Here is a 19,227-nt window from a genome sequence, read left to right as displayed (position 1 = left end):
GGCGGCGGGAGCGCCGGAAGCTGCGCAGCGGCGGCGGCCGAGCGGGCAGCGGCGGCGGCCACTCGCGGCGGGGTCTGGGGCTGCGGCGGGAGCCGGGAGCGGCGGCGGCCGCAGGTGAGAGCGGGGCCGCTGAGCCCGGCGGGCCGGGAGGCGGCTGGCGCCGAGCGCGACGGGCCTGGCCTGTCCTGACCCTTCGGTGCGGCCGGGGCGGAGAGCGGGGGGGTCTCGCGGGTCCCGAAATGCCGACTGAGTATTTCATGTCAGTAGCAGTGCGGTGAAGGGTGCGGGCTCTCCGTGCCTCGCTCGTCAGGGATGCATGTGCCCGGGGAGGTACCGCGTGTGTCTCCACACATCCGCCCGTGGCACGGTTTTCTCGTGTTCAGCGATTACTCTGTGAACGCTTTTTCGTTCTGCAGTCTTTCGGTAGCATGTGGATCACTCTGGATGTGGAATAAGAACTCAGGAGGCAGTTTAACCATATGTTGATCTGAAAAAGCCGAGCACGTTTCGGTGCGGGAGGGAGGGAGGGAGGGCGGGCAGCAGCCCCACACTGGGCCGGCCCTGCCCTGACCGCTGGTTAGGTGGCATCCACCCCCCGTGCCTCTCATTTATATTGCCTTGGGACACAGATCGCCTGCCTTCCTGAAATCTTGCATCTCTTAGCTGCAGCTATAATAAACTGCACTAGTTTAGGCTGGGTTTTTCCCACACTCGCGTTTTTGTGTCAGAAGGACTGAATGATTTGTCAGCAAGACGTAGTTCCCATCCCTTGTCATACACCCATAAAAGCGTTTATGTAGAGGTCTCAGAGAAGTCTGACTGTAGAAGAAGCTCTTAGAACAGTGGAGTAATGATGTTGCATGCTGGTTTGTTTTGCAATGTCATCAGCTTTATTTGCTTAGTCTATGTTAGGCTATTTTCAGGAAAGGAATTTGTGTTTGCTCCCACACCATGGAGGTTTGCAGTTCTGCCCAGTACTTACAGGCTGTGCTGTAGAGAGAGAGTTGCTTTCTGACAGGAACGATGTTACTGTTGCATATAACAAAATACATTTTGTGGCCAAAACTGCCAGTTTTTGAGGGAGGGACTGTGATTTAGATATTTGTTGTTATGACCTCAGATAAAGAAAAAAATTTAATACTCTGATTTCTTTTTGTGTAAAGAATGCAAATCTAACTAACAAGACTTTTTTCCCCTCACTTTTGTTTCTTTTAATCGTTTCAATATGCCCTTGATGAAGGAAACAAGACTTGCAAGGTGATTTACAGAAAGATCATTTTAAAGCCTCATTTTAGCCTTTAAACAAGGAGATGTTCTCTTCACTGTAGTGTAATCAGTGTTGTTGCCTTCTTTTTGCAGTTTGTAACTCATTCTAATTCATAAAGTACTGTTTCACAAGGTGCAGCTATCCTCAAAAGCCCAGGTCCCTTTTACCATAGAATTGTGTAATGGTTTGGGCTGGAAGGAACCTGTAAAGATCATTTAGTTCAACCCCCCTGCTGTGGGCAGGGACACCTTCCACTATACCAGGTTCTTCTAAGGTCTGTCCAACCTGACCTTGAACATTTCCAGTGATGATACATCCACAGCTTCCTTGAGCAACCTCTCCCAGTGTCTCACTATCCTGATTGTAAAGAATTTTTTCCTTTCATCCAATCTAAATCTGCCTTTTTTAATTTAGAACAACTGCACATTGTACTTTACAGATCCTGGTAAAAGCTCTCTATCTCTTTCTTATAAGCCTTTTTTAAGTAGTGAAAGGCTGCAGTAAGGTCTCCCCAGAGCCTTCTCTTCTCTGGGCTGAGCAATCTCAACTCTCACAGCCTTTCTTCATAGGAGAGGCGCTCCAGTCCTGTGATGTCTTTGTCAGAGGCCCACCTCTGGACTTGTTCCAGCAGGTCCACATCATTACACAGTTCCCAGCACTTCACATGGGATCTCAGCAAAGCAGAGTGGAGGGGCAGAATCCGGATCCCCCAGTCTGTGTCTCATGGCTGAAGATAGTATTGGCCCCAATATGGGCCCTTGAGGGACACCACTCGTTACTGGTTTGTGCTTGCTACATTGAGCTGTGGCTCTTTGGATGTGGCCATCCAGCCAGTTTGTTAGCCATTTAACAGTTCAAGTCCATATGTTTCCAATCCTTCATCTTTTCCTTATTTTCTGTCTTCTGCCCTCCTATGTCATTGAAGGCCAATTTAACTCCCTGGAATAGCAGAAAAACTTGTGCTTTACTAAGTTGTCTGCTGTTTTGTGAGTTCATTTAGCTCATGGAAAGTCTGATGAGGGTGTGAGCTGTCATGGATCGTGGAGGGGAGGGAAATAGAAAAAAGATGCCCCTATTCTGCAGCAGCAAGTTGTTAGATCAACTCATCTACTCAAGGAAGCGTAGCTACAGCATGAGGGTAATTAAGTCACATCCATAGCATATTTTTGCATTACATTTTTCCATATTCAGACTTAAAGATGGAAAGTAGCATTAATTGTTTAGAACATGACCCAGTAAGTTTGAACGTGCATTCCTGTGTACTTTCCCATCTGTAATGCAGTTGTTGCATGTGGCTGCAATGAGATGTTGCAGTGCTTGATGCAGCAGTCTTTTGTTTTGCTGCTTTTCCTGGCAATGTTGATCTGATGCCCAATTTTTGTACATTGAGCAGATATCACCAATAGCTTCCTGTAATATTAGAAACTTTGAAGAGTACAAGCAGACCTCTTCGTACCACTCTGTATATCTAGTACTGGCAGACCCATTTTATTTGCTTGTTGTGTTTCTTTTTGAACTAAAAGGATAAATAATTTTTAAAAAACGTTATCATCTTTGTAAGAGCAACAAAAGTCATTATTCCAGTACTGTGGTACTATTGGCTGGGTGATTATAGCTGGGGGAGGTATTGTGCATCTTAGAACATCTTATACATCTCAAGATTTAAGCTTTAAAAAGAACAGCGCAGAAGTAACAAACTGAACATAACCGGAAAAAACCAACTTGCTTTCCTTTTGAGAGACCTGACAGGGTTAACAGGGCCTTGCAAAGAAATAAGTATGTTTTCTAAAACCAAGGCATGCTTAAAAAGGAACAACCTGCAGGTTCTTAGTGTTATTAACCTTTTGAGTGTGTGTTGAATTTTTGCGGTGAGAAATTTCTCAGGAGTTTCTGTCATGTGATCTGTTTTTTATTTACTCTGGAGAGCTGAGACTGCATTAGACCAAGGAATTGACTAAAAGTCCCTTGAAAAGTAAAGTTATGTATTTTAGTATGATGCATCCTATGATAAAGGTTGTTATCTGTACAACTTGTATAAAACAAGTCAACTTCCTGGCTAGACTAAATACATGATAACAGAGTTGAGTGGCAGTGTGGTAGTGCTGTTGCCACTATGTGAAAAGTCAGGGTGCTTGTCTTTCCTTTATACTCACACAAGCTTTTATACCTTGAGCTAATTCATTAATTTTCACCTTGTGTGAGCCCTGGACCGTGCTGTTCCTTGTGCACCCTACCACATTACTTTGAAAGCCTAATGTGCTCTAAGACACATGGATTGATATTTTTATGTTCTTGCCTTCTATTACAACCATTAGTTTCATAAGCCAGGGAATACTCTATTTACATGCTGCAGCCTGATAATTCTGAAAAGTGCTGCTGGACACATTGAAAGTGTCATTAGGACATCATCTCATTTTGACCTACTCTTAAGTTGCCATTGAGGTCTGATTTGAAATGAGTGGTTGTGTTTTTCTACTGTGCTTTTTAAATTCATGCTCTGTTGGTTTTTAGCATTCCATGCAGTTCTGTAGGGTTTCTCATTGCCAAATATTATAAGTAGGTTTAGGTTGAACTAGTATTTATACTGGTCTCAAGAATGCCTGGAGAATTTTTTTTTTTTGTGAGGACTTGTTGCTGTACTGTGCTGGGTTGAAAGGACATCATGGTGTGGGAGAGAATGTTTTCCATTGAAGTATGAAAAGGCAACAGCTATGGCTGAAGGAAAGATACTACATGGATGACTTTGCAATTCAGCTTAATGTCCTCATGCATCCTGAAGAGATATATATTTATTTTAGTTGGTTTCAAGTCAACAGGAGCAGGATTTGGTCCCTGTAGTTCTTAATTCAAAGTTTTGAATTCATAGTCTGCACTAGAACAAAAAAAAGTGCTTTCAGTTTAGGAATTACTCTTCTGAATTAATTTCCACAAATTATGCAATCTGCATTGTTGTTCGTATTTTTTTTTCCCAAACTTCAATCTAATTTTTCTTTAATTGTTTTATTCACTTCTTATTTTTCAGGAGTCTTTGAAAAACCCTTAGTGATCATGACATTGTTACAAGTGACATAAGTTAGCCAGTGGCTCAGAATGATGGATACCCAGAAGACTACAAATGGTTTGCAAGTGATTGGAGAAGGGACTGGTATAGGGAAATCGACACTCCACATGGTGGGGTATTTGGGAAAAGTCAGTTGAAACTTGTTTTACATATGTGCAAAGTTCATATTTTTCTCTGTTTTGAGAGATTTCTAATTGGTCTTAATTTAACAAAAAAAAAACCCCAAAATTATTTTCCACGGAAATCTATAAAAATGGCGAAAGATTATTTTAAGTAAATACGTGCCTATGTGTTTTTACTGGCACTATTTTTACAACTGTTTGCATTCCTATTAAAATTGATGTGTCTTTCAAAGATCTGAGCTTGTGTTCCCTGGCAATAAGGGTCCTATGGTTCAGTTCAAGTAGAATAAAATGTGCATAATTGTGTTGTTAAAGACACCTTATTTGAATATTTAAATAAAAACATAAATTTATTTAAAACATGCTACCATACAAATATATTAAAAATAATAAAAAAGAAACCAATGTAGTTTGCTTTTTTATATTGTATTATATCTAGAAGTTGAACAATGATTGTGTATCTTGATAAATATGTCTTACCTTGGGATAATGTATGAAATACATAAATTTATGTTGCTTTATCTTTCTTGGTTTGTTTTTATTTTAGAACTGTAATCCTGTGGAAACACCTGCACATGAGTATTGTCCAGTCTGCAAACAGAAGGGTCAGATCCAAGGTTTACGGACTTACCGCCTTAATTTTCAGGAGTCCATTTTTCTTTGTGAAAATCCTCAGGTATTACACTAATAAAGAGTTTTACTTGGCCCTGCAGAGGCCTTTACCTTCAGGAATTACACCTCTCTAAGTCCATGATTTTGTTGGTGGTAAGCAGACTGTTGAAATAGGACCCCTCTGAGTGTATGCTGCAGGGCATTTGCTTGCATATAGGGAAAAACAGAACTAACCTGTGTATATGCAGTGTTTAGGCACAGGTAGCTACCCTAAAGGATTAAAGAGAGTAAATTAAAGTGAAATAAAGGAGAGTTCTTCTTATGTAACAAGGGACCACAAGTGGTACTAAATAAATTTTTGTACAAGTCAGAGTAGAAGGTGAATATTTGATGATCCATGTAACCAGTGCATGACTCTAGCAGATGTGAGTCTCCCATTTTTCCTTCTTTAAGTCTGGGTAATGCAAATAGATTTATAATTGTAATTACAATGTCTTGCCTTCCTTCCCCCGCCCCTCCCCCTTTTTTTTTTAAATTTTAACCCTAACTGGATTTCTGTGCTGCTTAATATTTGAGTTGTGATTTTGCTGCCTCTCCCTTCACTGCTCCATGTATGTGGGGAGGGTATAGCAATCCCAAACAGACTGGTGTCCTTAAATTAGTAGAAACTAGACTAGATATGGGTCTCAGAGTTGCTTTTCCCATTCTTTCCTGCTTTTAACTAATTATAGTATAGTTCTGGAGACTGGTAAATGGAGATTTGTCTATATTCTGGTTGCCACCTGGTCATTGAGCTAGCCTGAAAGATACCCTGCAAGTTTGGGCACCAGTAGTCTCCTAGGCATGAGATAATAATGTCCAATCTGTATCCTAAAGGAATGGATTTAGCAGAATAAAGCAAGAGGACTCTCCTTAGCACAACTATGTTGTTTGCAGAGGTTGGAAGAGCTTACTGGAAAAGTAGTGTTGAATTATCACTACTGATATATTTATTTCACAGTTGGTTCTAAGACAGTAGTGTCTTGTAACACCCTTCCTCCTGTCATACACATGTTGAATATATGTATTGATTTAATTAAAATATCAGTTTACAGAAGTCCCTAAGGCCAGGTTGGATGGGGGTCTAAGCATCCTGGTCTAGTGGAAGGTGTCCCTGCCCATGGCTGGTCTGTAAGGTCCTTTTCAAACCAAGCTATTTTATGATACTATGATTCAACGTTCCATTTTGAAAGCATGTTTTGTACTTTCTTTAGTTCTTGTTCACCTGAAATTTCTTTGAAGATTTCACTGTAACCTTCTTTCTTTCCTTTAGTGTATCTACCCACTTGGTTATAAACCATTAAACAGCATAATTACATCTACTGGTTCAGAAAATCATCAAGTTCCATCTACTCATAAGAAAAGGAAATTGGGTGAAACCAGTGACTTTTCTGCTGTCAAAGCAGATCCAAAAAAAGCAAGAGCTAACAATGTGCTCAGTGTTGAGCCCACCATTAATGCAGACTCTGTTGTGAAATGCTACCAGAATAGTTTGTGTATTCCCAAGGCAAGCCTACATGATGTATTACAAAATGACCAGCAAAACCCTGGCAACCATGTGGGGTCCTGCATGCCAAAGGTGGATTTCGAAACAGCCACCAAGACCAACAACTACCAAGAAAGTCCACCAAAGACTTCTAGTCCCAAAACACAACTGTTGCCAAATTCTGAACTTTTATCAACAGCATCTGAAATTTCACTTGAAGAGGATAAAGGTTCCACTAATGACAGAGATTTGTGTCTTCAGTGGAGAAACATACATAATCTTTGTTGGTTAGATTGTATTTTGTCAGCACTGGTACACTTAGAAACATTAAAATTTGCTCTAGCAGAAGAATATAACAATGGAAAATGTTTACTCCAGAAACTCTTAACAAAATATAATCAAGCATCTGTTCTTCTGAATACCTGTAAAAGGAGCAAAGTGAGAGGTGAGTAAACATAGCTGCTGTTTTCTCATAGTCAGACTGATCTGCTACAAATACGTGGAATTTAGTACAGCACGCTTATAAATGCCTCCATTGTATCTCAAGATCACAAAAGATACAACTATTACCATGAATTAGCAGAATAGTGTGCTTTATCTAGCAAAATCCTGGTAACATCCAAAGTTGTTTTTCTTGGGGCAAACATGCTGTCTTTGAACACCAAGCATCTCTTGAATTTTTTTGGTCACAACCAACATAAAGATTTTATGAATTATTTATTTAGTTCACCCTTGCTTTGTTTCCTTCCCCTGTGTTGCCTAACATTTTGGGATACTGTTCTAATCTTAATCTTCAGAATAATTTCTGTTGTGTTTTATATCCTTGTGTAAATGGGAGTTGCCTTGTCACATCAAAAATAGTAAAGCTGGTGATGCCTTCGGTTTTAACTTTTACATTTTTCAAATTCTGTACTGCTTGGTGTGTGACTCTGAAGTTTCTTGTAGCCTGTTAATTTCTGCTCTCTCATGCTAGGCAGACATAACAAAGCCTTTCCGGCCCTGCTTTCCAAGGACACCAAGACTGTCCTAGACTCAAAAGTATAAACCAAAGAGCTGCTATGGGGGGGTAAGCTGCAGGGAAAACTGAAGCTTTAATTGGAGAATTAACCCTGCTATGCAAATGAACCAAACCTATAACACAGTGAAGAACTCGTGACCTGGGGTCCATCTTGGGGTCCATTTTAAGAATAGCTTCAGGCTCCCCAGGGGATACCTTTGAAGGCCTTTCAAATAAATACCTACTTTATTCCCTTGCTCCTGTCCAGTCTCTGTTTCTGGGAGGCCTCTTAAGGCGTCACTGGGAACATATATTCTTTTCTGGCTCCAGCTGTGCTCGTTGAAGGAATGCTTCCCCTGAGGTTTGGAAGCTGCTGTAGATGACAGCACTTCCTAACCTGTTTTAGTCAGAAGTAGTCAAACACATTAACCTGGATCATATGGTCTGGAAAGGGTTAGTGAGTACTCAGTAGCCCTTAACAGGGGATTAACAGGTCAGCTCAGCTTAACAGGTTGGAGGACTGTAGCCTCCAAGCTCAGGGCTGTGATGGGCAGCTGGGGGAAATCTTCGAGGCAGCACAGCTGCACTCAGAGGAGGACATGTCACTGTATTCTACTGGTGTGGCCTTTAGTCATTTTCTGTTCTGTGGATTCTGTTTAAGACTCTTAAACTAAGATCATGGGGGTTTTATTTCTCTTGAACTGGACCATTGGTGTCATAAGTCTAAACTTCTATGACATCATCTGTTACAGAAGTAATAAAGCTTTCTGGTTAGCCAGTACCTCTCATGAATTTCAATGGACATTCTGTTGGACTCTATGTGTTTGAATATAGACCACAGTCACAGAACAGGTAACTTGAAGAATGCCCTATCTTTCCTGGGAAAAATAATGTGTATCAAAAGTGGTTTAGTCCATGTTATAAAGTGGGGAGAAAACTCCAAAATATTCTGAACTAGTTCATGTACTGTGCTTGCCAGAAAGTCAGGCTGCTTGAGTTTAGGTGTTCAGCTGTTACTGGGAAGCTCTCTGCTAGAAGCTGTCTGAGGTGCTTTTCTCTGCTGGGCAGTGTTTGCAAAAGAGCTCTGATGAGCAGTAACCCTTAAATAGGAATGTTAAGTGTTGGTATACAGTGTTGTTTGAAAGAACTTAAACCTTTCCATTTCAATTGCTGCAAAACAAATCGGTTTATTTGGGTAACAGTAGAAAGGGAACTGGATGAAGAGTGTTGTTGTGGAGAATAGGTGTAGAATTTACTCTGCTCCTCTGTGTGATTTTACAGTGTTTTTTGCATACAGCTGTTTTTAAAAACAAAAGCAATTTACCTGCAAGAAGCTTTTTTTTTTTCTGTACACAGAGTTTATATGTTATAAACGGTTTCAACAGCTAGTCTAAATATTTCCTTTAACTTCTGCAGGTTATGATCATGATTGTGTACTAGAAATTATGTTCTTGCTTGTACTTAAAGAATGTGCTTGTGTTGAAACAACATGCAGAATGAAAATACATACTAATATATAAAGTAAAAAATGTTTTTCAATTAAAAATTACTATTTTAAAGGCTCACTTAGGAAATTGGTATTTAATCTGAAACAATACTTTAAAATCTTTTATTATTTGAATTATATAGCATTAGAAAGCATGTAAGCGAATTTTTGTGCTTTTGATCTTAGTGTTTAGGTTTTAAAGTTTTCTTTTAATCTCTGAATCTGCAGGATTTCTAATGTGTGGTCTCACTATACTTAAAAATTGTTACTATGTAGCTGTTGGTGCATGCTCTTAGTTGTAATTTAAGTCATATCAAGTAGATTTTAGTCAGCAGACTGCAGTAAAATGTGAGTAACTTGTGTAAATTCTTCTCTAATTTTCAAATCAATTAATACCAAGAATTGGCTGTTCTAGCAACAAGTCTTAGGCAAGTATGGGTCAATATGAAAAGCACTGGTTTGCAGAGAGGGAGTGCATGCTAGGGGTACATGTGTGTGAAAGGGTGTGGGGGCTGTTACACATGACTACATGAAGACATATGTATTTTTTTCTTTAGATGTTCTTCCGAAAGCAGAATCTCTTCTCAATGAAATCAGAAACGTAATGTTTACACAACTTCAGCCTCAGCCTAGGTGTGAATTGGGTAAGTAATTAGTGCAGCATCTCAGTAATTACTGTCAGGAGACCCTAGATGTAAAGCCTTTTATGTCATACATAAAAGTATGTGTATATGTATGCATACAAGAAAGTTTGGAAATACATTTGTTTCTTTTGGTGACTTGCACATACTTTACAGTATAATTGGCTGGTTTGTCCTTTGCCCATTTTGACTTTTTAGAGAGCAGGTAGTCTTTGTAATTTTGCTATAGTCATGAAATTGTCACTGATAACAACCTAATAACATGGATCAGTTCCTTTGGTGTGAGAATTAGAAATAGAGCCTTGAAATAATAACTGAAATTTAAATCATAGTAATAAGCTTGTCTTCTTCCTTTTTGAGTTACTGAAAGGTGATTTCAAATATTTAATGACCATTTTTTTTGCCCCATCTTTGAAGGTAATATGGAGAATCCAGTGTTTGCACTTCCGCTACTCTTACAACTGGATCAACCAGCTGAGAAACTATTCTTGCATTCATTTTCATGGAAGTTTGAATGTGTATGTTGTGGCCACAAATACCAGGACCGGTGAGATTTTTATATAAGTAGCTTCTATATAGCTGTTCCACCTTACCTTTTAAAGTCTGTATATAATAGTTGGTTTTCTTCAGATTTCCAGGGTTTATACAGTTTAGGCTTGTTGTTGAGGTTTTACGTGATCTGCTTTTTCAGTTGCAAATAGTTTACTGCTATTCCATGTCTTAAGAAACCACGTTATCAATGAATTAAGAAAGAAACAATAAGTAATAGTCTGTGTCTCTGGCCACACTCACTCTGATATTTTGCTGAGAATATACAAATTGTTGTGGTTCTAAAGAATATATGCCTAGTACACTTCTGCTATTGAGGAATACCTGGAATATTCATTTGGGTTACAAAGAATCAGAGATTCTCTAACATAGTTTATCTATTTTAAAATAGTATTACAGGGGAGTAATTTCTTGAGAATTGAGTTCTATGTAGCTGCAGGTACAAGCTAGTAATTTAGGCTCCTTTTAGTCAGAAGGAAAAGAGAGACACCTTCAGAAGACAGCTAATTTTATTTGAAAAACATCTGTTTCTTTCCACTATCTTAGGTTTATATAATAAAATTCTAGATCCCCAAGTGAAATGAGATTAATGCTATCTGTTACTCTTGAAAGTTAATATGTAGCCCTGGTTAATAGGATGTCTTGAAAAGCCTTTGTTACCTTCTGTGCTTTTTTAATAGTTGAAAAATGTAGTTTCAGTTGAATATAGAGGAAGTCCTTTCTGTGGCTAATGAATGAATAAACTATGTTACTTCACTTTAATATCCCATACATTGTATTTTCATACAATGTGACTTCTCTGTAATTTCTGCTGTGAGTGTACTGGTTTTTAAAAACAAAGCCTTGTATAACATGGATTCCCAGGTAATTTGTTGCTGCTTTCTCCTCGAGATTCTGTATTAGCTAGTAAATTATGCAGATCCTGGTACAAACTCTGTTGTATGTTGGAAAGGAAACAGAGATAACATTAAGAGGGAGAAAAAGCAAATAATGTGACACTGAAGGCTGCAGGGCTGCTGAGAACAAATTGTGACTGATACTGTTTGGCAGAACTGAATTCAGGGCTAACTTGGATGTGATGCTGTCACAGTGAATTCCACACAAATGGCATGAACATGAATAGAATTTGGGGTTTGCCATAATGTTTTTATAACTTTTATTCTCCTGGTAAAGTATGTATATTTATTGTTTTCTGATCACCACCTCAGCTTACTCCTTTTGTGTGTGTGTGTGTGTGTCCAGATTGAAGAAAACACTAACAACATTCACAAATATAATTGCTGATTGGCATCCACTTAACGCTATTCATATTGGACCATGTAATAACTGTGGTGATACATCTCAAAGACAGCAGATGATTTTGGAAAAGTAAGTTCGATTATGTGAACTCAAAAGTAACATACATAAAGTTCTGAGACTTCATTTATTGAACCTATGACTTTTGAAAACAAACTGTTACTCTGTTTGCAGAGATTCTAAACCTTAAACTCTGATCAATACTCATTATTAAACATTTCAGATCATTCTTAAAAGCTGAAATGGCAAATAGTGTTTACTAAACATGAAACAGAGCAGTGTTTAACATGCTGACCAGCACATGTGTTTGAATTAGGTCATAAATACTTAACTATCAAGTAGTAAATACAGACAACTGATATCCAGTGTCAGCCTTTTCACAGCCCCTGCTGTGGATGAAAGTTGTTTGATCATCTGTTTACTTATCTGACTTGGGAACGATGTCCCTTGCTACTGTGTTTATGGCACAGGGGTGTTTTTTTTCAACTTTTCCCCACTCCCCGAATCCCTTACTTGGTGGTCTTTTTTTTCCCCTATCTATAATGAAATGGAATGTCCAGTTGGGGTATTCTTTTCCCTTTGCACTTACTGTGCAATTTGAAGAGTCCTCTGAGAAAGTAGAATAGTAAGGGCAGAACCACATACTCTTAGAGATGCCTTACTTTTTCATTAGGAACTTTTGCCACTGTGTTATTGTAATAAACTGGTTCTTTTCTGTTTCTTTGTCAGAGTACCCTCAATATTAATGTTCCATTTTGTGGAAGGCTTGCCACATAACAACCTGGAGAAATACTCGTTTCAGTTTGAGGAGGACACCTACCAAATAACATCTATTGTTCAATACCAAACAGATAAGAAGCACTTCATAAGCTGGTCTTTGAATCCTGATGGTAAGAATCACAGAACGGGTCAGGTTGGAAGGGACCACAGGGGGTCATCTGGTCCAACTTGCCTGCTCAAGCAGGGCCATCCCAGAGCACATGGCACAGGATGGCATCCAGAATATTTCCCGTGAGGGAAATTCTGCAGCCTCTCTGGGCAGCCTGTTCCAGTACACAGTCACTGCACAGTAAAGAAGTTCTTGTTCATGTTCAGGTGCAACTTCCTGTGCATCAGTTTCTGCCCATTGCCTCTTGTCCTATTGCTCAGCACCACCAAAAAGAGCCTGGTCCGTCCTCTGACACCTCCCGTCAGATGCTTGCAGACACTGATGAGGTCCCCTCTCAGTTGCCTTTTCTCAAGGCTGAACAGGCCTAGCTCTCTCAGCCTTTCCTCATAAAAGAGAGAGATAAGATAAGTTTATGGTTCTTATCTACCATAATATTTCATGAGTCTACATGAAATACTGTTTTATGGGTTACTGCAATAGTCTCAACCGTTGATATATAATAACAAAGATTTCTTTTGTCTGCATTCTAAACTTCATATTAAAATGTTGTGAATAATTGGGGGAACTTGTTTCTCATGGTGAAGGTTTTGGCTTGGTTTAACTGATTTGTTCAGCAGTGTGCTGTCCTGCAGTGGATTCACTGGAAAAAGTAATTTAGCTATAGAGTTTTTCCCTTCATAACTTCGTAAAAGTTAAAAAAGCAGTCTGACTATGACTGTGGAGCAAATAGTGTTTATTTTTAAACCAGTGATTCATCCATTCTTGGCTGGAAGCGAGGTAACCTATGGTACTATGAGCAATTAATGAAGTTATTTTTTGTTTCTGAACTTTATGGCACCTCAGGGGTGGGAGGAACAAATCCATGTTAGAAACATTACTAATAGTAAGGTGCTTGTACCGTTTGAAAGATCCATAATCAGAGAAGGTGAAAAGGTGATATTTTGATATTCATGCCTCTGTGGAGAGAATGGAGTGCAGTTTTATGAAGTGTTGTGACAGTATGAAAATTGTCTAAGTCACACTGCCAGAGACGAAAAAGAAATGGGAAAAGGAAGCAGCTGGGAAATGCCTAGTTAAGAACCTCCTATGTGTCATATATATACTGTTTTCAAATTCTTAAAGCTGTAAAATATTCTTTCATGATCTGTGAACAGTTTGAAGGTGATGAGACAAGAGTATTAAAATGAGCAGTTTCTTTTTGGCTACTGTGCTTCCCACCCAGGCAGTGAAAACGTCTGCAGAGAAACTTGAGAGGTGGTTCTTACCTCAGACCTGTGAGGGTATTTTCAGACAAGATGTGTCAGCCGATAAAACCCTCAGCTAGCTTTGTTTTATGGTTGACCTACTCTGACCTGTAATAATATTGCTGCAAGTTCTTCTTGTGTTTGATCTTTTTACAGTGGAAGTCTCCCAGTTTTCTCTGGAGGAAAAAACCCTCCATCTTCTGCTTGTCAGGGGAATGGGTTAATAAAAATACTTGACAAGTGTGAGGATAGTGACTTAAATTTTAAAAGTCTCTGAGTCTCTGCACTGATTGCTATTTTTCAGGAACTTGGCTTGAATGTGATGATTTAAAGGGTCCATATTGCAAGAGACATAAAAGATTTGAAGTTCCTCCTTCAGAGATTCATATTGTTATCTGGGAAAAGAAAGCATCCCATGTGCCAGAAGAACTGAATTCACAGTTCCAAAGTAAAAATAGTGAAGATTTTCCTCTTAATAATGTGCAGTCAAATTCCACAGTGTTGCACTGTGGTTTTGATAACACTGTAGGCAAAACACCTGCAGAACACCGCAAAGAGGATTCTGTGAGGACTCCGGAGAAGAAACAGCAGCGAGTAGCTGAGGATGAAAGTATTGGTCATCATGGTTTAGAAAATCTGGGAGATGATGATCTTATTACACTGATGCTTGAAGAAGTTCTAATTGACTCGGAAGATAAATCGCTGCTGAACGGACAGATGGTGGGAAATAACCTTGTTGATGGATGGGGCACACCACAACAGCAGGAACCAGCTTTTTCACTTAGCACTCCATATCCAGGAGAGTTTGCTGGAACTAGTCTAGCTATGCACAATAAATCCATGTTTTATGAAAATTCCAGTATTTGCTTACCTCTAGAAGAGTTGAACCCAGTAAATATTACTCCTCCTGTGCCCAAAAAACATGACCCTGATTCATCTGACTCATCGCCTTCTCGAACAAATGACAGAACTAATTTAGCTAACAGAGAACATGGATTGAATTCAGAACTACTGCTAAACAAAAAGTTGCTAGCAGTAGAAAATAATATACAAAAATCACCTGATTTGAAAGATGCAAGCAAAACTGTAGTTAATTCTCAAGTTGGCAGTCCTTCTGGTGCCAATAATTCGGTTCAGCCTTCACACAAAGACAAAAAAGGAGGATTTGTAGGAAGCTGGGTAAAAAAATTATTGAACAAGAATACTTCTTTTATGCCTTCAAGTGCCTCAGCTCTCAAGAATGAGAGAAGTTGCAAAACTCCCTCAGTGCAAAAAACAAGTGAAGTACGGCTGCCAATTAAGGGCGCAAGTAACTTTGGAGGATTTCAAAGCAGAAGTACAAAGAAAACAGTTGAGACGCTGAAGTTACTAGCTCCTCAGAGTAATAATACTCATCCTTTACCAAATTTCAAAGGATTTTCTCAAAGCACTTGTCTTCCAACAGCAAATCATACCGCTATTGCAGGTCCAACATGGAATAAGTTGGGAAGTACGCTGGGTACCTCAGGTAAAGTGACTCAGTTCCCTTCACCTGGCTATAACTCTGGGAAGGCAGAAGAGTCAGAGAGTGACAAAACAAAAAAACTTCGCCTAAAATTGTTAAAAAAACTTAATGCTAAAAAGAAGAAATTGGCTTCACTGGATAGATTAGCAGTGGAACAGATGAAAGAGGAAAAACCTGTGAGTGGAGACATAAGCACCCCATTGCAAACTGAATCTCAAAATGACAGTGAGTTATTGCAGAGCTTTTTAAGGGAGCTGCAGTATCAGATTGATGTCACAGGTAATGAATCTAAATTTAATGCAAAGCCTGTGCCAGGGTGCACTGACCATAATAACACTGATGAAATACTGGCGGAATTACTGTCCCCTACTTCAACTGTCGCTTCCTTGAAGACTCCAAAGAGCGAAGATGAGTGTATGTACATGGAAATGGTGGACAGCTGCGTGGCAGCGACCGTGTCCGATGAGAACACCAGTGCGCCACAGGCAGCAGTGACAAGTGAGGACCACAATTACTACAGTCCTGTAAAGGACACTAATATGGAGCTTGATGTAATAAACAAACACAGTGTGAAAAAACTTCCTTTTGAAAGTCCTACAAGAGATGATATCCTTGAAGACCTGTTCTCCATTTCAGCACCAAGCTCAATGGCAGGTGACATAGATTTACCTCATTTTGATGAAACTCTGTTTGAAACTTGATAAATACTCAGTTTCTTGGGTTTAAGTATTTTTTCAGTATTATGTATATTTTGAACAAAGCACTACTAAATTATATAACTAATTGCACACTGGCTGTACTTGAACAATTTACATTTGAGGTATTTTTTTTTTCTTAACATTTTATTGTAACAAGCAAATCAGGGTTTAATTAATTTTATTTTTCTGAGAAGCAGTTATTTTAGCTGTCAGATACGATGATGATTCTTAATTAAAAGCTCCTATGAGTCTTAATTTTGCTGCTTTTAATATGAAAAACATCCATACTCTAGTGAGTTTGAGAAATAATTAAGTTCTGTAATCTTGATGATGTAATGGTGTAAGAAATACTGTTTATGTAGTAGTGATTTATTTTATGGGATCACTCAACTCCTGAAGTTATTTTATCCAACATTTAAAAAAAAAGTTTTAGGTACCTTCTGTAATTAGGGAATTTTGCATCCTCTGATAAGAAGATCATTTGTAACATTATAAACTTGAGGCTGGCATTCTGTTAGGTTGCTGTTCAACTCCTTACAGAATTACTATTCTACAAGCTCCTGTTGATGTATACACCTCTTGGATCCAAAAAAATGATGGAGACACGGTAGAAAATGTCCTATTTAAAGTTACAGCATGTACTGAGTCTTCATCCTGGGCAACTGTGAATATAACTTGGCAGAATATTCTTCTGAGCCAGGTTATTTTTTTAAAGTAGAATTAGTAAGATTCAGTTCGGAGTTTGCATCACTATCAGATGTACCTTGCAGATGAGCTGCAAAATAATTTAATGAAAGAAAGGTTTCTAAGAATTAATTTAACTGTTAAGTTAATGCCTATTACTGTTGTCACTGAGTTTTTCATCACTCAAGCAGCGCACCCCCATCCGTATGTAAGATGCCAAGGAGAGACAAGGTCAGTAGGAAGAAAGTAATGGAAAAATGTGGCAAGACAGCGGTGAGTAAGCAGAGGGATTCACACCTTGATGTTTCAGGATTTGTATAGCTTTCATTTTGCTAGATTGGGAGTCTTTTTTAAATGCATAGACACAAAGCTGAGGGTATTATATGCCAAGTTAGATTAGCTGTACATTTTTCTTGTTCTTGGAAATAAGGATTTTATCAGCAAGTCTTTATACCAGGCATTTTTAGAGGCGTTCTGCATTTTTTCATCGTTTTAGATCCCAAGTTCAAAACATTAAATGCTCAGTCTTATTTTTCCAGTACATGCAGTTGAACATAATGCTATTACAAGGCGTGGCTACAGATTTTAATGGTTTTGGATTGTTTGAACTAGGTTTAAAAAGTGTTTGAAGAACTATCACTGGCCCTGAACTCACGGTGTCAACTTATTTCTTTTGCAGTTGGGTACATTGTTACCAAACTGGTACTTCAGGCAGTGAATAGTTTCATTCTTGAAATGTAAGTTTTTGTGAAGAACTTGAGCTGGTTTTTTGTTTCAAATACTGTAATTGGTAATGTTACAATAGAAAACAAATGAATGGATTCTGAATGTTAAGGGCTGGCATACTGCTGGTGAAATGTTTGCCCGTTTGTGAATTCCCTAATTAAAACAAAAAAAAAAGCTGACCACAATGAGAGTTTGACTTATCCATGAATGGGTTGCAGTGACCTGCAGCTGTGACATGGGATCTCCTTCACCACTGGCTTGGGACACAACACAGACCCAGGGGGTGAGTAAAGCAGCAAGCCCAGGGTTGGTGATGCAGAATGCACAAGGCAACAGGAGGAAGAGACCCTGCTCTAGAAGATGAGGAGGTCCTGATGGTGAGGTTTATAGTGGGGTTCATAGCAGAGGAGGGAGGTTGTGGGGGCACACCTGCTGTGCAGATACGCCTAGACAGAAGGAGGGACCTCTGGTCACCACTGGCACTCCCTCCACAAACTGAAGTTGGGAGTCCTTGGTCAGCAGCTGCGTGGGATTCAGTGTGGATCCAGGTACATATAGAATCTAAGAGCAAACAAATAGCACTTGAGAGTAAAGTAGGTATGAAAATAAATCTGTTGGTGCTGCATGTTCCTGGCTGCCTTTTTTTTCTGAAACAGAAAACTAAAGATGATGCAGTATGGATTTGTTTGTTTCCATAAATGTTTTACTGCCTCTGATCCTGTGCAAGTGGGAATTCAGCTGAGGTTGAATAAAAACCTCATGACTAAAGAAACTGGTTGAAATTTGAAACATTACTGCATGTTTTGTATTAAGACTAGTTTTAAAATGCAGCTTATTATTTGCCATAAAGAGAGCACAAAGTATTGTAGTAGTTTTCTGTCATTGGAAGTACACCAGGTGGGCATATAGCAAGTACAGGTAGTGATCAGAAGCTGGCACTGTATTATGGAGGTTTTATCAGTGTTCTAGTATAAATTTCCCAAAGTCTAATGGCTTCAAGCACTGCCATCTTCACCACTAAACCATATCCCCAAATACCACATCTACGTATTTTGAACACTTCCAGGGATGGTGACTCCACCACTTCCCTGGCCAGTCTCTTCCAGTAGCTAACCACCCTTTCAGAGAGGAGATTTTTTCCTAACACCCAATCTAATCTCCCATGGTAGAACTTGAGACCATTTCCTCTCATCCTGTTCCTTACTACCTAGGTAAAAAGGCCTGCCCCCACCTGGCTACACCATTTTTTCAAGTAGTTGTAGAGAGCAATAAGCTCTCTGAGCCTCCTTTTCTCCAGGCTAAACAACCCCAGCTCCCTCAGTTGCTGCTCATCAGACTTGTGTTCTGGACTTTTCCCCAGCTCCACTGCCCTTCTCTGGACACGCTCCAGCACCTCCATGTCCTTGTAGTGAGGGGCCCAGAACTGAACACCGGATTTGAGGTGTGGCCTTACCAGTGCCAAAGACGGGGGACCATCACTGCCCTGGTCCTGCTGGCCACACCATTGCCAATACAGGCCAGGATGCCAATGGCCTTCTTGGCCCCCTGCGCACAGCTGGATCACGTTCAGCTGCCATTGACCAGCACTCCCAGGCCCTTTTCTGCCGGGCAGCTTTCCAGACACTGCCCCCAGTCTGTAGTACTGCATGAGGTTGTTGTGACCCAAGAGCAGGACCCAGCACTCAGCCTTGTTGCACCTCACAAAATTGGCCTCAGCCCTTCAGTCCAGCCTTTCCAGATCCCTCTGCAGAGCCTTGTTAGTCTGTGTCTTGTGATTTGGGAAAGGCATAATTGTGGCACTCAGAGTTTGGAATCAGCTCTGCAGAGACAGCACTGTGATTCAGATCTTACTACTTGATGATATATTCAAACACCTCTTAGAGTAAAGGGTGAAAAAAAGGGCTGCCTTCTTGCATCCTGCCTACA

At 39.7% G+C, this 19,227-nt stretch overlaps 1 protein-coding gene across 5 annotated transcripts; it reads left to right on the top strand.

Annotated features, from left to right (window-relative positions):
- Positions 1–52: 52 nt before the first annotated feature.
- USPL1 (ubiquitin specific peptidase like 1) lies at positions 53–17,480 on the top strand. Of its 5 annotated transcripts, XM_042014303.1 has the most exons (9): positions 69–114; positions 4,290–4,456; positions 4,998–5,126; positions 6,375–7,032; positions 9,628–9,714; positions 10,129–10,258; positions 11,503–11,628; positions 12,286–12,446; positions 13,994–17,480. In XM_042014303.1, exons 2-9 carry the CDS (start codon positions 4,358–4,360, stop codon positions 15,892–15,894), a joined length of 3,291 nt encoding a protein of 1,096 aa, XP_041870237.1. In that variant the 5' UTR covers positions 69–114; positions 4,290–4,357; the 3' UTR covers positions 15,895–17,480. The 5 variants fall into 5 exon arrangements, with proteins under 5 accessions (XP_041870240.1, XP_041870237.1, XP_041870239.1 ...); XM_042014306.1 differs by lacking the exon at positions 4,290–4,456 and having other exon boundaries at positions 53–114; XM_042014305.1 differs by lacking the exon at positions 4,290–4,456 and having other exon boundaries at positions 74–130; positions 4,996–5,126.
- Positions 17,481–19,227: the final 1,747 nt, after the last annotated feature.

This window comes from Corvus kubaryi, unplaced genomic scaffold (assembly GCF_017639235.1).
Source record: "Corvus kubaryi isolate FWS band 111438036 unplaced genomic scaffold, C.kubaryi_AGA036_p1.0 split1-65, whole genome shotgun sequence".
NCBI classification, from domain to species: domain Eukaryota; kingdom Metazoa; phylum Chordata; class Aves; order Passeriformes; family Corvidae; genus Corvus; species Corvus kubaryi.
Note: the sequence above shows the minus strand (reverse complement) of the source record. Positions and strands in the feature narration are given on the sequence as shown.